At 45.4% G+C, this 11,078-nt stretch overlaps 1 protein-coding gene across 1 annotated transcript; it reads left to right on the top strand.

The window, feature by feature from the left end:
• Positions 1 to 1,099: 1,099 nt before the first annotated feature.
• LOC129333876 (GSK-3-binding protein-like) lies at positions 1,100 to 2,509 on the top strand. Its single transcript, XM_054985807.1, is given in 2 exon segments — positions 1,100 to 2,034; positions 2,036 to 2,509. Coding segments are annotated over 2 exon segments (648 nt in total). The 5' UTR covers positions 1,100 to 1,762; the 3' UTR covers positions 2,412 to 2,509.
• The last annotated feature ends 8,569 nt before the right edge of the window (positions 2,510 to 11,078 follow it).

Raw genomic sequence — 11,078 nt, 5'->3', positions numbered from 1 at the left:
TTGACAACACTAACAAGGACTCTGCTACCAAGGCCTGCAACAAACTAAGAAGCCAGCTTTGCTCTCATATCAATCCAAGCAACATCATCAGTGGACCCAACAACATCAGCCATACCATCTCGGATTCATACTCCTGCTCATCCTTCAATGTGATTTACACCATCATGTGTCAGCAATGTCCCTCCACTCTACATAGGACAAACTGGCCAGTCCCTTCGACAAAAAATGAATGGACATGCAAATGATAACGACGCTTGGAATGAATCGAGACAAAGGCTTCCTGTGTCATTGCTAATTTCTCCATACCCATTACCCCTCTGCATACCCCACCCTAATCAATCACGCCTGCCATTGTCATTCATCGGCTATTATCATTTGGCTTCTGCAATCACTCCACTCTCCCAGATATAAGGACAGATGTGACTCACATTCTAGCTGTATCTGAAGAAGTGAGCTGTGGCTCACAAGGGCTCATACCCTACCACTAATTTTGTTAGTCTTATAGGTGCTACTGGACTCTTGCTCTTTTCCACTGCTACAGATAAACCCAGCTACCCATCTTAGTCTAGGTGCTGAAAGGGCAGACTTAGGCAAAGACTACAGGAACTTTCCAGACAAATCAAGTCAAAAGTGATCGATAGTCCAACTGTGCATGACTTACTCAGAGGCAAACCCCCAGAGTTCAGCTGCTGCTACTCCCCATGCACACCAAGAAGAGCATGTGCCTGTGTTGAACTACCACCTTAGCACAGTTGTGCCACAATTAAAGTTGCCAGCCGTCGCCTGAGGAATTCCTGGATTTTGAGGCTGAAGCCTAGAGAAGGTGCTGTAGCATAGCGGTTAAGTGGTTGGTCTGCAAATCAGCACTCTGCTGCTTCATATCCCACTACTGCCATGAACTCAACAAAGGGTCTTGGGTAAGCCACTCCTCTCAGTTCCAGCGCCCCAGCTGTATAGTTAGGATAATAACAACACGGACTTTGTTTGGTACTCTGAGTAGGGCACTAATCTGACTAGAAGTGAGACATATAAATACAGATTATTGTTAATTTGGGGAGGGGCAGGACGTCAGCGGGGATATGATTCCATAAAATCGACCTTCCAAATCTGCCATTTCTTCCAAGGAAACTGATGTCTTTTGCTCGGAGATCAGTTGTAATTGTTGTTGTAGTTGTAATTCAAGAGGGCACCAGCTTCCACCTGAAGATCGGCAACTCCAGCCCGCCACATTGTGTATCTGTTTGTTGCCAAGTCGCCCTCTGACCTCATTCCTTATCACGGCGATCCCCTGAGCCCCGCCCACCGCCATCCTTCACCCAGCCTGTCGAAGAAGCTACGCCCACAGTTCCTGAACGACGGCATTTGAAAACTTGGGCGAGCTCATCCGGGCCCGTAGACAGGGGGGGTGCAGGAAAGAAAGAGGTGAGCTCCTGGCTAACGTTGGCCGTTTGTTTTCCCTATGCTGGCGCCTAAACCGGCCTAGTGTTGAAAGAGGAAGAGAAGGCTTGAGGCGCCAGACTTGGGAGCGGGCCGAAGTCTTTTGTCGCCGGGCTTCCCCCCCTTCTCTCCCTTTCTTTCCAGGCTGACAGTGGGCGCGGCCGGCGTGTACGTCACCCATTGTTTACAAACCGGCCGCAGCACCCACAACAGTGTTTGGGAGCGAGCGCGCCACAGAGCGGACGGCGGCTTGGTCGAGGCCGGCGACGTAGAGGAGCCGCGCGTGCCGAGCCGAGCGGGAAGCAGGGCGAGCGGAGGGGTTGCGATGCCGTGCCGGCGACCGGGCGGGGAGCGCTTCTTGCTGCTGGAGCGCGCCGTGTCCCTGCCGAGCAGCCAGGTGGGCGCCAAGGAGGTGGACGCGCTGGTGGCCAAGTTGGGCGAGGTGCTGCAGCTGAGCGCCCAGCACCGGACTCCGCCGCCCCGACTGCCCAAGCACCACGGCCGGGACCGCGCGGCACCCTACTCGGCCCCGAGGGGGCTCGGCTTCTTCGCCTCGCTGCACCGCCCGCCGCCTCATCCGCGGCCGCCGCTGCTGCCACCCCCCGCCGCCGCCGCCGTCGGACAAGAAAGGCAGCCCGCGGGTGGCCAAGCAGCTCTGCGGCCGCGGCTGGCTGAGGAGCGCCGGAGGCAGAAAGAAGCCGCGGCGGCACCCGCTGCTGCCGGCCGGCGACGAAGAGGACCCGCACCGGCTCCTCGAGCAGCTCATCCTCTCCGGGAACCTCATCAAGGAAGCCGTCCGGCGCCTCCAGCTGGCAGCCGCGGCCTCGACGGCGCTGGGGGAGGCGTCCGTCACCGGCTCGCCGGGCTCCGCCTCGTCCGCTGGGAGCTGCCGCAGCAGCAGCGGCGAAGGAGACTCTGGCGTTCAGCCGGCTACCGCCGCGTTCGCCGGCTCGCCTCTGCAGCCGCTGCCCTAACCCCCTCGGGGAGGCGAGACCGCGGGGCGCCCGTGGCGGAGACGCTGCCTGTCCGCTCCCGGTCCCACGCGCACACTGAAAGGCCCCGGCGGCTGAGGAGCGAGGCGCCGCCGGCTACTTGAAGCCGAGCCTGCGAGGAAGGGGCCCTTTGTCGCTTGTTGCCGCGGGGGAGCCGCCGGCCTCCCTCTCCGCGAACGAACCGTGGTGCTACGCAGCCTTGGACGGCCGCCTTCCAGCCTCTCTCTTCTCTGAAAAGTCCACACTGACTCGCCTTTGCCCGCGAGCTGCGCAGGCTCTGGACATCTGAACGGGCCCCCCTCCCCAGCATAGGGAGGCGCAAGAAGGGACCATCCGGCGCAGTGTTGTCTCCTGCGAAATCCTTCTCAGCAGGCAGCTGTGTGTTGCTGGAGGGGTGGGTGAGACACGCCATGTAACATGTTGGGATTGAATGGGAGGGGGGGGGCGGAATCTGTACGCTCTTGAATGGAAATATAAAAGGTTTGAAGAGTTGCATCTTTCTTGCCAAGGTCACCCTTTACCTCCACCGCCCAGGCTGTGTTTGTTCTTACTGTGCTCCCCAGTAAGTTGGCCAGTGTAACCTTATCCCGGTTTGTTTTGACTGGGCTGTGTACGAAGCCTGTGTTTTGTAACTGCTGGGTAACTGCCGGGAGTCTCCTGAGGACTTGCACGCTGCCAGATCCAAATTGTTGTTGTGCTTCTCTCTCCCCCCTTCTTTCCAAGAGCTCCTCCTCTTCATACAAACAGGATTCTCAGAAACAGGGTTGCGTTACAGCAGTCTTTCTAAGAAATCTCCCCGCCCCCCTCGGCTTGCTCTGCCTGCCAGCAGTAGCCAACTCTCTGGGGCTCTCTCCCAGCCAAAAGGTATCAGGTTTGCCTCAGTACTCCCCTCTCTGATTCCCACACTGCCAGCCATTTCCATTTCCCTTGTGAGCCAATCTCCCTTCACAGAAGAAAATCTGCCTGTGTCTTTGATGGTCTTATGAGATCTATTGCAATAAGTCCGAATTACTCCTCTGAGACTTTCCCTTTCATTATTCTTACATGGACCTTTTGTTGTTACAACTGTGTAAAAACAGCTTAAAAATGTGAATATTGAAACTGGAAAGCAGCTAGTTTTAACAGAAATAGGGTGACAATGAAGAGGTGCATTGTTCATGGAAGGTAGCTAAAATAAGCTTTTTATTAAAAAGCAAAGACACACAAAACTTAATGGCTTACTCCAGAGAAGTAGCTGTTGATAAAATAATACATACACTTCGTAACGGAGTGTCCAAGTGTTTGTTCCTGGTTTTCAGGGTTTGTCTTTAAAATATGTCTGTATTGAATAAATATGGTAGACTTTTATATAAAAGAGAAAAACTGGGTTGTCTCCTTTCTTGGTCCTGGAACAATTTATTTGTACACACTTAAAACATTTTCTCCATCTCACTTCTGTGAAAGTGTATTATTTGCAGAGAAAATAAATCTGCATAGCTTGATGCAGAGGGAGCTGCTTACGTATGCTTTAGGTTGCAACTCAGTCTCTTTGTTTGGCGGCAGCGTTTTTCAATGCATGAGGACCCTCTTGTGCCTATTGATGTAATGCTACTGTTGGAATCTGCAACTTTATCGGTTATTTGATAGCAGCAGCAAAATCAAGAATACCACAATGGGGAGGGGGGTACACACATGTGACTGAAGCTCCTCTCTCCCTTACCCTATACGCTTTAATGAGAAGGAAAGTATGATAATAGGGTCTCTGCAGCAAATTGCCTAATGTTGTGAAACAATAATGTTGGGTGCAATCCAGATCCGCTCACATCAGTGGGAACCTGTTTGTGGATCTCTGTGGGATGAGAACTGACAACCTCCTTGCCAATGGAATATTTTCCTAACACTTGGCATCTTGGAAACTTAACATGGATAAGTGGATACGTAATTACCCTAAAACATTAATGTGACATTCCATTTGCTCCTCTATACCAGTTTCAACCCAAATCTGCTTCTAGTACAGATGATGTCAAAAAGAAAATGGCAGGCATTAAAGTGATGTGCAAATGCAAAGGAAATACATTAGAGTTGTCTTCATCTACTGTTTGAATACTCTGTAATACATTGCTATTACAAAATCATTTAAAAGCAAATGGAAGACACGCCGGCTTTTTGATACTAGCATTATCAGCATGCGTAATTACTTTGCAGATGCTTCAAAGTCATGTTATCCCTTGCAACTGTAGGCATTACCTGATCAAAACTATTTGAGGCCGGCCTAGCAGATGAGCAATTACTGTGCATTTGCACAGAAACAGTAACATTCTATGTTTTCTATTAAGTTATCAGTAGGATGTGCAAACATTTGCTTGTAAACAAGGACTAGTAGTCTGGGATTTGTGCCCTAATTTTATAATACTGCACGTGCCAATGCTTAATACAGATGAAAGGCTAAAGGGGAAATGCCTGACCTTTATGACTGCAGTTATGTTAACTTCTTAATTTGGTACACTGCCAGTACATTACACGAATTGCAAAATTATTCTTTGTTGATTTAGAATTTATTATTTAGCAAATATATATGCTACCTTTCCAGGCACCTGCTTGATGTGCCTCACAAAGTAAAAAAATATAAGAATTATTCTCAGCTTCTGAATTAAAGCCCACAGAGAGAACTATTTTTCAAACCATAGGAGGATATCACCTGAAGCAGTTGGAAGGCCTCATACACATTTTATCCCTGAGTACTCAAATGAGGCAACAAAAGATTGCTAAAGTATCAGGACAAATTACTATCACATGAAGTACCGTTAAATGAAGTATTTATTGAAAGTGATAATCTCCTTCAGTGTTGTCTGCGTTGTTCGTCTGAAAATACTATTTATCAAGAAATACCATGAAGAACTTAGTGCACAGATCTTGGGGCAAATTGAACACAACCAAGGCAGATACTTGAGTTGAAATATAGATACGCCCTGATCATATAGAAAGGATGTATGTGTTACACGCACAATTTTAATAGCAAATAGGGAGGTGCAAGTGGGTGTGAATTCCTTTCCCAACAGTTTACTGTTCTGTATCCACACTCACCAAGACTTTCCCACCAATGATACACTAGAGTTTGGTTGAAAAGAAAAGTGCAAAGGGAGCATACTATGGGGAGGTAAGCAACAGGGAATATCTATAGGGGCTGGAGAGACGGGTTATGTGCTCTTTTCTTGCACATTGCTTTTGCTCCGAAGTGGACAGTGCTGTGTTTAGATATTTATACCACACTTTTCTTCCCAAGCAGCTCACTCTGTCCTCCATTTGTTTCTTTTGATATATATACCTTGTAGCAGAGTGTTATCTCCAGTAGGTAAAATAGGTTAGGCTGAGACAGTCACCCAGCAAGCTTCCATGACAGAATTGGGATCTGACCCTGGGCCTCCCAGATCGTAGCCCAACATCCTAACCAGTGTACTATGTTGGCTCTTGGATAAAGTCAGATATAATACAGTTATATCTATTTTGGCCCTGATGTAATTTATTTTGTCATTACTATGTACTCTGAACTCATGGCACTAAGTAATCACACATTCTTTACATATGCTTTAGGGTAACTGATCTTAAAATACAATTTCATAACTTGTTACCCAAGAGATGTCATTGATTCACAGTTAGTTTGGGGAAGTAAGGGTAAAACAAAACTATTTACAAAAGAGAACATCTATTGAATAAGCATTTGATCTAAAAGAAATTTTTCAAAATGTTGTTTTGAACTTTACATAGCAACATGCACGTAAAAGTAATTCTGAGATTAGTGTTCAAGCCAAGAATGGCAAAGGTAAAACAAATAAAAAAGGGTAGCAGTTCCAGAAACCACTTTATGTAACAATTTATCAAACACTCAAAAAAAATATAAAGGAGCATTTGAGACTCCGCAGAATTCACTCATTTGCTTTTCACAGTAGGCCCTCTGCACACTAGTAGATCACTACACATGTCTTACGGCAACATTTGTTGATAAGAGAACAGGCAAGCATTTAACAAGACTTGTCAGACACAATGGAGATGTGGGTAATATGCAAATAATATGCTCCTTCAGCTAGCTACAAAAGAGAATGCTTTTTTTAAAAAAATGGCCCACTATATCTCAAGGACAAAAAATTATCCTTTGTAAATAGTTCTGTTCTCTGTATAGCTGAGAATTGTCTACCTTTTCATTAAGCATGGTGGAATTCAAAGGTCTTGTGTACTGCTATTTTTTCACTGAAATCCTCTATTTGTATTACCCTATTCATCATTTCTAGTGCTAACAGCAACAGCTTGACAGTTTCAGTTTGGAAAGCCAAGAAAAGCCCTAATGGATAACCAATCATTTATCTCTAGTCTAGCATCCTGTTTCTGTGGTTAGCCATTTTCTGGGAAGCCCAAGAGCAACTTGGGAGGCAGCATGGTGTAGTGGTTAATGTGCCAGGTCAGGATTTAGGAGACCCAGGTTCAAATCCCACTCTGCCATGGAAGCATATTGAGTGATCTTGGGCCACTCATTCTCTCTCAGCCTAATCCACCACACATGATTATTGTGAAAGTAAAATGGAGGAGAGGAGAAAAGTGGGGTATTGTTGGGTGAAAAGTGGAGTATAAGTAAATACTCCACCCCTTAAAAATGCAGTTTTGTGTGTGTGATAGGTATCTGTTGTAGAGGTAAATATATAAATGACTAAGCAGAGAAGGCAGCAATGGAAAAGAGGCTTTGTTTGAATAATTTATTCATGGGCCTTCTTTTTCATTTATTTAAAAAAATGATTTCTTAACTCCACATGCCTTAACTTCAGGTGCCTGAGGGTTGCTTAACCGATCATTAGCATGGTCTAAATCTACAAAATTTATATCAAACACTAAGAGTTGCTGGGTTTAAAATGTAACAATTTCTAGAAAGCTTCTAAAACAGTCTTGACAAATTCCAGAGGTACAGAAATGTTAGTCTGGTGCAGTCAAAATAACAAAAAGGCTAATTCATTTATTAGGGGGGGGACTTGTGAGGTCCTTGTGAGCACCTACTTGGTCAGGTGCATAAAGTGTTTACATTACATTTCTCTGTGTGTGCATGCTACAAGTGGCCAGGAGGAGGAGAGGCAAGAAGTCCCAGTATGCACAAATATAGGTGTGTTACATTACATCAAAGAGCACCTATGAAAACAAGATCCAGTCAAAAGAGTAAATGATCCATTCAGAGAGGGTTGGACCATTCCTAACTGCTGATGAATTAGCACAGTAGGATACATCTGAATAGCATATATAAACGTTAAAAGGGATGCTTGCTTTCATAACTGAGCTAGCCATTTCCAGTTCTCACTGAGTCCAAGTTTGATAGTATCAAAGATGCATATAAATTCCATCTCTGCAACTTCTCTCTGGAATCCTCCTTTAAAACAATCTGGGTTCATTATAGCAACAGATTCTTCATCCCCTTCCCCCGCCTCAACAATTTAATTTCTTTGGCAGAATTAAACATGGGGGCATTCTTTGTTTAGACAGAGAAAAAGAGAGAGAAATTTCCCCCACATGAAAAAACAGAAAAGGAAAAAAAGATCCACAATGATATCAAGAAGACCAGATTATCCTTACTAACATATTTATGGTTTTATTAAAATTCCAATAAACAGGTGCTATATGATCAGGATTGTCAACTATTCCCCATATCATTATCATTATCATTATTCAATTTATAAACCGCCCATCCTCAGGGGCTCTGGGCGGTGAACAACAGTTAAAATCAATAAAAACAAGAAAACAATAATTCTAAAATCAACATACAATAAACAATAATAAAATAAATTAACCAAATACATTAAGGTGCAATGGTGGGGAGAACCCCCCCACCCCAAAGGTGGGAGGCCAACATGGCACCGCTCCCTTCAACCACCGAATGCCTGGTGAAACTGCTCTGTCTTACAGGCCAGCGGAACGATAATATGCCCTGCTGGGCCCAGGTCTCCATTGACAGAGTGTTCCATCACTAGAAATGTAATACCATCACTAGAAATGTAAATTGTGCTACTTGAATGACATTGCAGAACAATGTTTTCCTCAAAGGAAAGAAAGATCTCCATAAATCTTAACTGGCTGCAATTAGTAGGGGTCAGAAGTGGCTACCATTGTGTCATCATTAACTGAGGCTGTTTACTCTTGAATGCTTCTTTTTATGAACAAAGGGAAGTTGGGTCATAAGCCTGCATCATCACACTAACTGATTTTGACTTTATTACAGCTGTATGCTTTTAATATCATTTTCATTGAGTTTAATGGACAAATTGGGTATACATTTGGGATATATTGGATATGTATGCTAGTGATGGGCAATTTTTGATTTTTATAGGTAGAAAAGGTGTCCGTTTGGCATAACAACATGAGAGCTGGTGGAATGAACCGAAGGCAGGGAAGAAGTACAATTGAATTCACTTACAGTGCAATCCTATGGATAGTTACTCCAGTCTAAGGCCATTGACTTCAATGGGCTTAGACTGGAGTAACTCTGCATAAGATTGCACTGTTAGAGTGCTTTTCAGTCCCTCCCCCTGTTGATGTGCTCATGTGAAAACATCAGTGTATCTATTTTAGATTATTTATATCCAGGGCTTTTTTTCTGGGAAAAGAGGTGGTGGAACTCAGTGGTTGCCCTCGGACAAAATGGTCACATGGCCAGTGGCCCCGCCCCCCGATCTCCAGACAGAGGGGAGTTTAGATTGCCCTCCGTGCTGCGCGGAGGGCAATCTAAACTCCCCTCTGTCTGGAGATTGGGGGCGGGGCCACCAGCCATGTGACCATTTTCAAGAGGTTCTGAAAAAAAGCCCTGTTTATATCCTACTTCTCTCCCCCCGCCGCCACAGACTCAAAGCAGTTTACAACATTGTTGTCCCCTCCTCCACTTTATCCTCACAACAACTACCCTGAGAGGTAGATAAGGATAAGAGTGTGTGACTGGCCCAAAGTTACTCAGTAAGCATGCATGGCAGTATTGAAACTGCTAGGTCTCTTACAGTGCAATCCTAAGCAGAGTTGCTCCAGTCTAATCCCATAGAAATGAATGAGCTTAGACTGGAGTGACTTTGCTTAGGATTGTGCTGTTTGTCTGGTTCTCTAACTACTATACCACATGTATACTAAGCAGTTTAAAATGTGCTGGTGTGTGTATGTGTGAAAAATAAATTCTTGAATGCGCTTCTATAAAATTTCTGAACTGTTGGTGATGCAGGTAAAGTGATTTTCCAATTGTATCTCCACTTTCCTGCACTTTCTATGTGTGAATGATCTGGGCCTACTTCTAGTACCTCAGGCATGGTGTTGAATTAGAAATTTTATTTATTTTTATTTATGTCATTTATAGTCCACCTTTCTCACTGAGACTCAAGGCAGATCACATAAGATAGTCAATATCAAGTACATTTCCATAAACAATGCCATAAGGTAGATAAACACAGGTTTAGAAAGTCATAGCATTAGCAGGAATGCAATACAGACTTGAAGAAATGCTGAAACATAAGCAATTCTAGGGCTGACATTAGACAACATGAAGCACAAGTAGCTCATAGAAGCACATATTTAAAACAAAAGATAGTTCATAAGGCAACATAGTGGTGAAGTCTACAGTCCCTAACTCATTAGCAAAGCATCTGAGACCCCCCCCCCCCACAATACAAAAACCTTTTTGAATAATTCGGTTTTGCATTGTTTGTGGAAAGCCAGGAGCGTGGGGGCTCTCCTGACCTCCCCAGGCAGGCAATTCCACAGGGTAGGGACCACTACAGAGAAAGCCCATGTATGGGCTGCTGTTGATTTCGCCCATGTGCAGGCTGGCACCTGCAGGATACCCTGTTCGGATGAGCAAGACTGCTATGGAGAAACATAGGGAGGGATGTGGTCCCATAGGTAGGCTGGACCAAGGCCATGAAGAGCTTTGTATGTGATAACCAATACCTTGAACTGAGCACAGTAACTGATAGGTAGCCAATGGAGTGTCTGCAGGATAGGGGTGATGCTCATGCTCACTCCGGATAACAGTCGCGCCACAGCATTTTGCCCCAATTGGAGTCTCCTAGTTAACTTAGATGGGAGACCTATGTATAGTGCATTACAACAATCAAGTCCTGATGTTACCACCTGGAGCTCTCTCAGAATTACAACTGATCTCCAGGTTACAGATATTGGTTCCCCTGAAAAACTGGCTGCTTTGGAAGGGGGATCTCACTACCCCCCCCATTCCACCCTCAGATCTCCAGAAATCCCCCAGAATTAGCAGCCCTGTCACATTGTTCAACCCAAATAAAATTCCACCCATGAGGCTGCTTCTCTTCATAACAATTTCGAACTCTTTTTTAAGATGATGTGTGTCTTGGCTACACAAGCCCAGTCTGAGCAACAGATGTGTGTGTGTGTTTTCCACCACCAGCCTTCCTCTCTAAGTCTGCATGAGAGATATTACTATGGCTGAGGGGGAGAAATGAAGCCCTCGGGGCATTTTGCCTCACAGCCTGAAAGGGAAGAGGGGAGGGGGGGAAGAGAAAAGGAAAGGAGTCTCTCTCTTCTTCACAGCAATTGTAGAGCCAGGGAAGCGGTGACCCCTCATTATTGTCTTACCTGCTGGGACTCATTGATTCAGCCTGTAATTTTCTGTTGTAGGAATCCACTTTT

The sequence above is a fragment of the Eublepharis macularius genome, chromosome 7, assembly GCF_028583425.1.
Source record: "Eublepharis macularius isolate TG4126 chromosome 7, MPM_Emac_v1.0, whole genome shotgun sequence".
Classification (NCBI taxonomy): Eukaryota; Metazoa; Chordata; class Lepidosauria; order Squamata; family Eublepharidae; genus Eublepharis; species Eublepharis macularius.
Note: the sequence above shows the minus strand (reverse complement) of the source record. Positions and strands in the feature narration are given on the sequence as shown.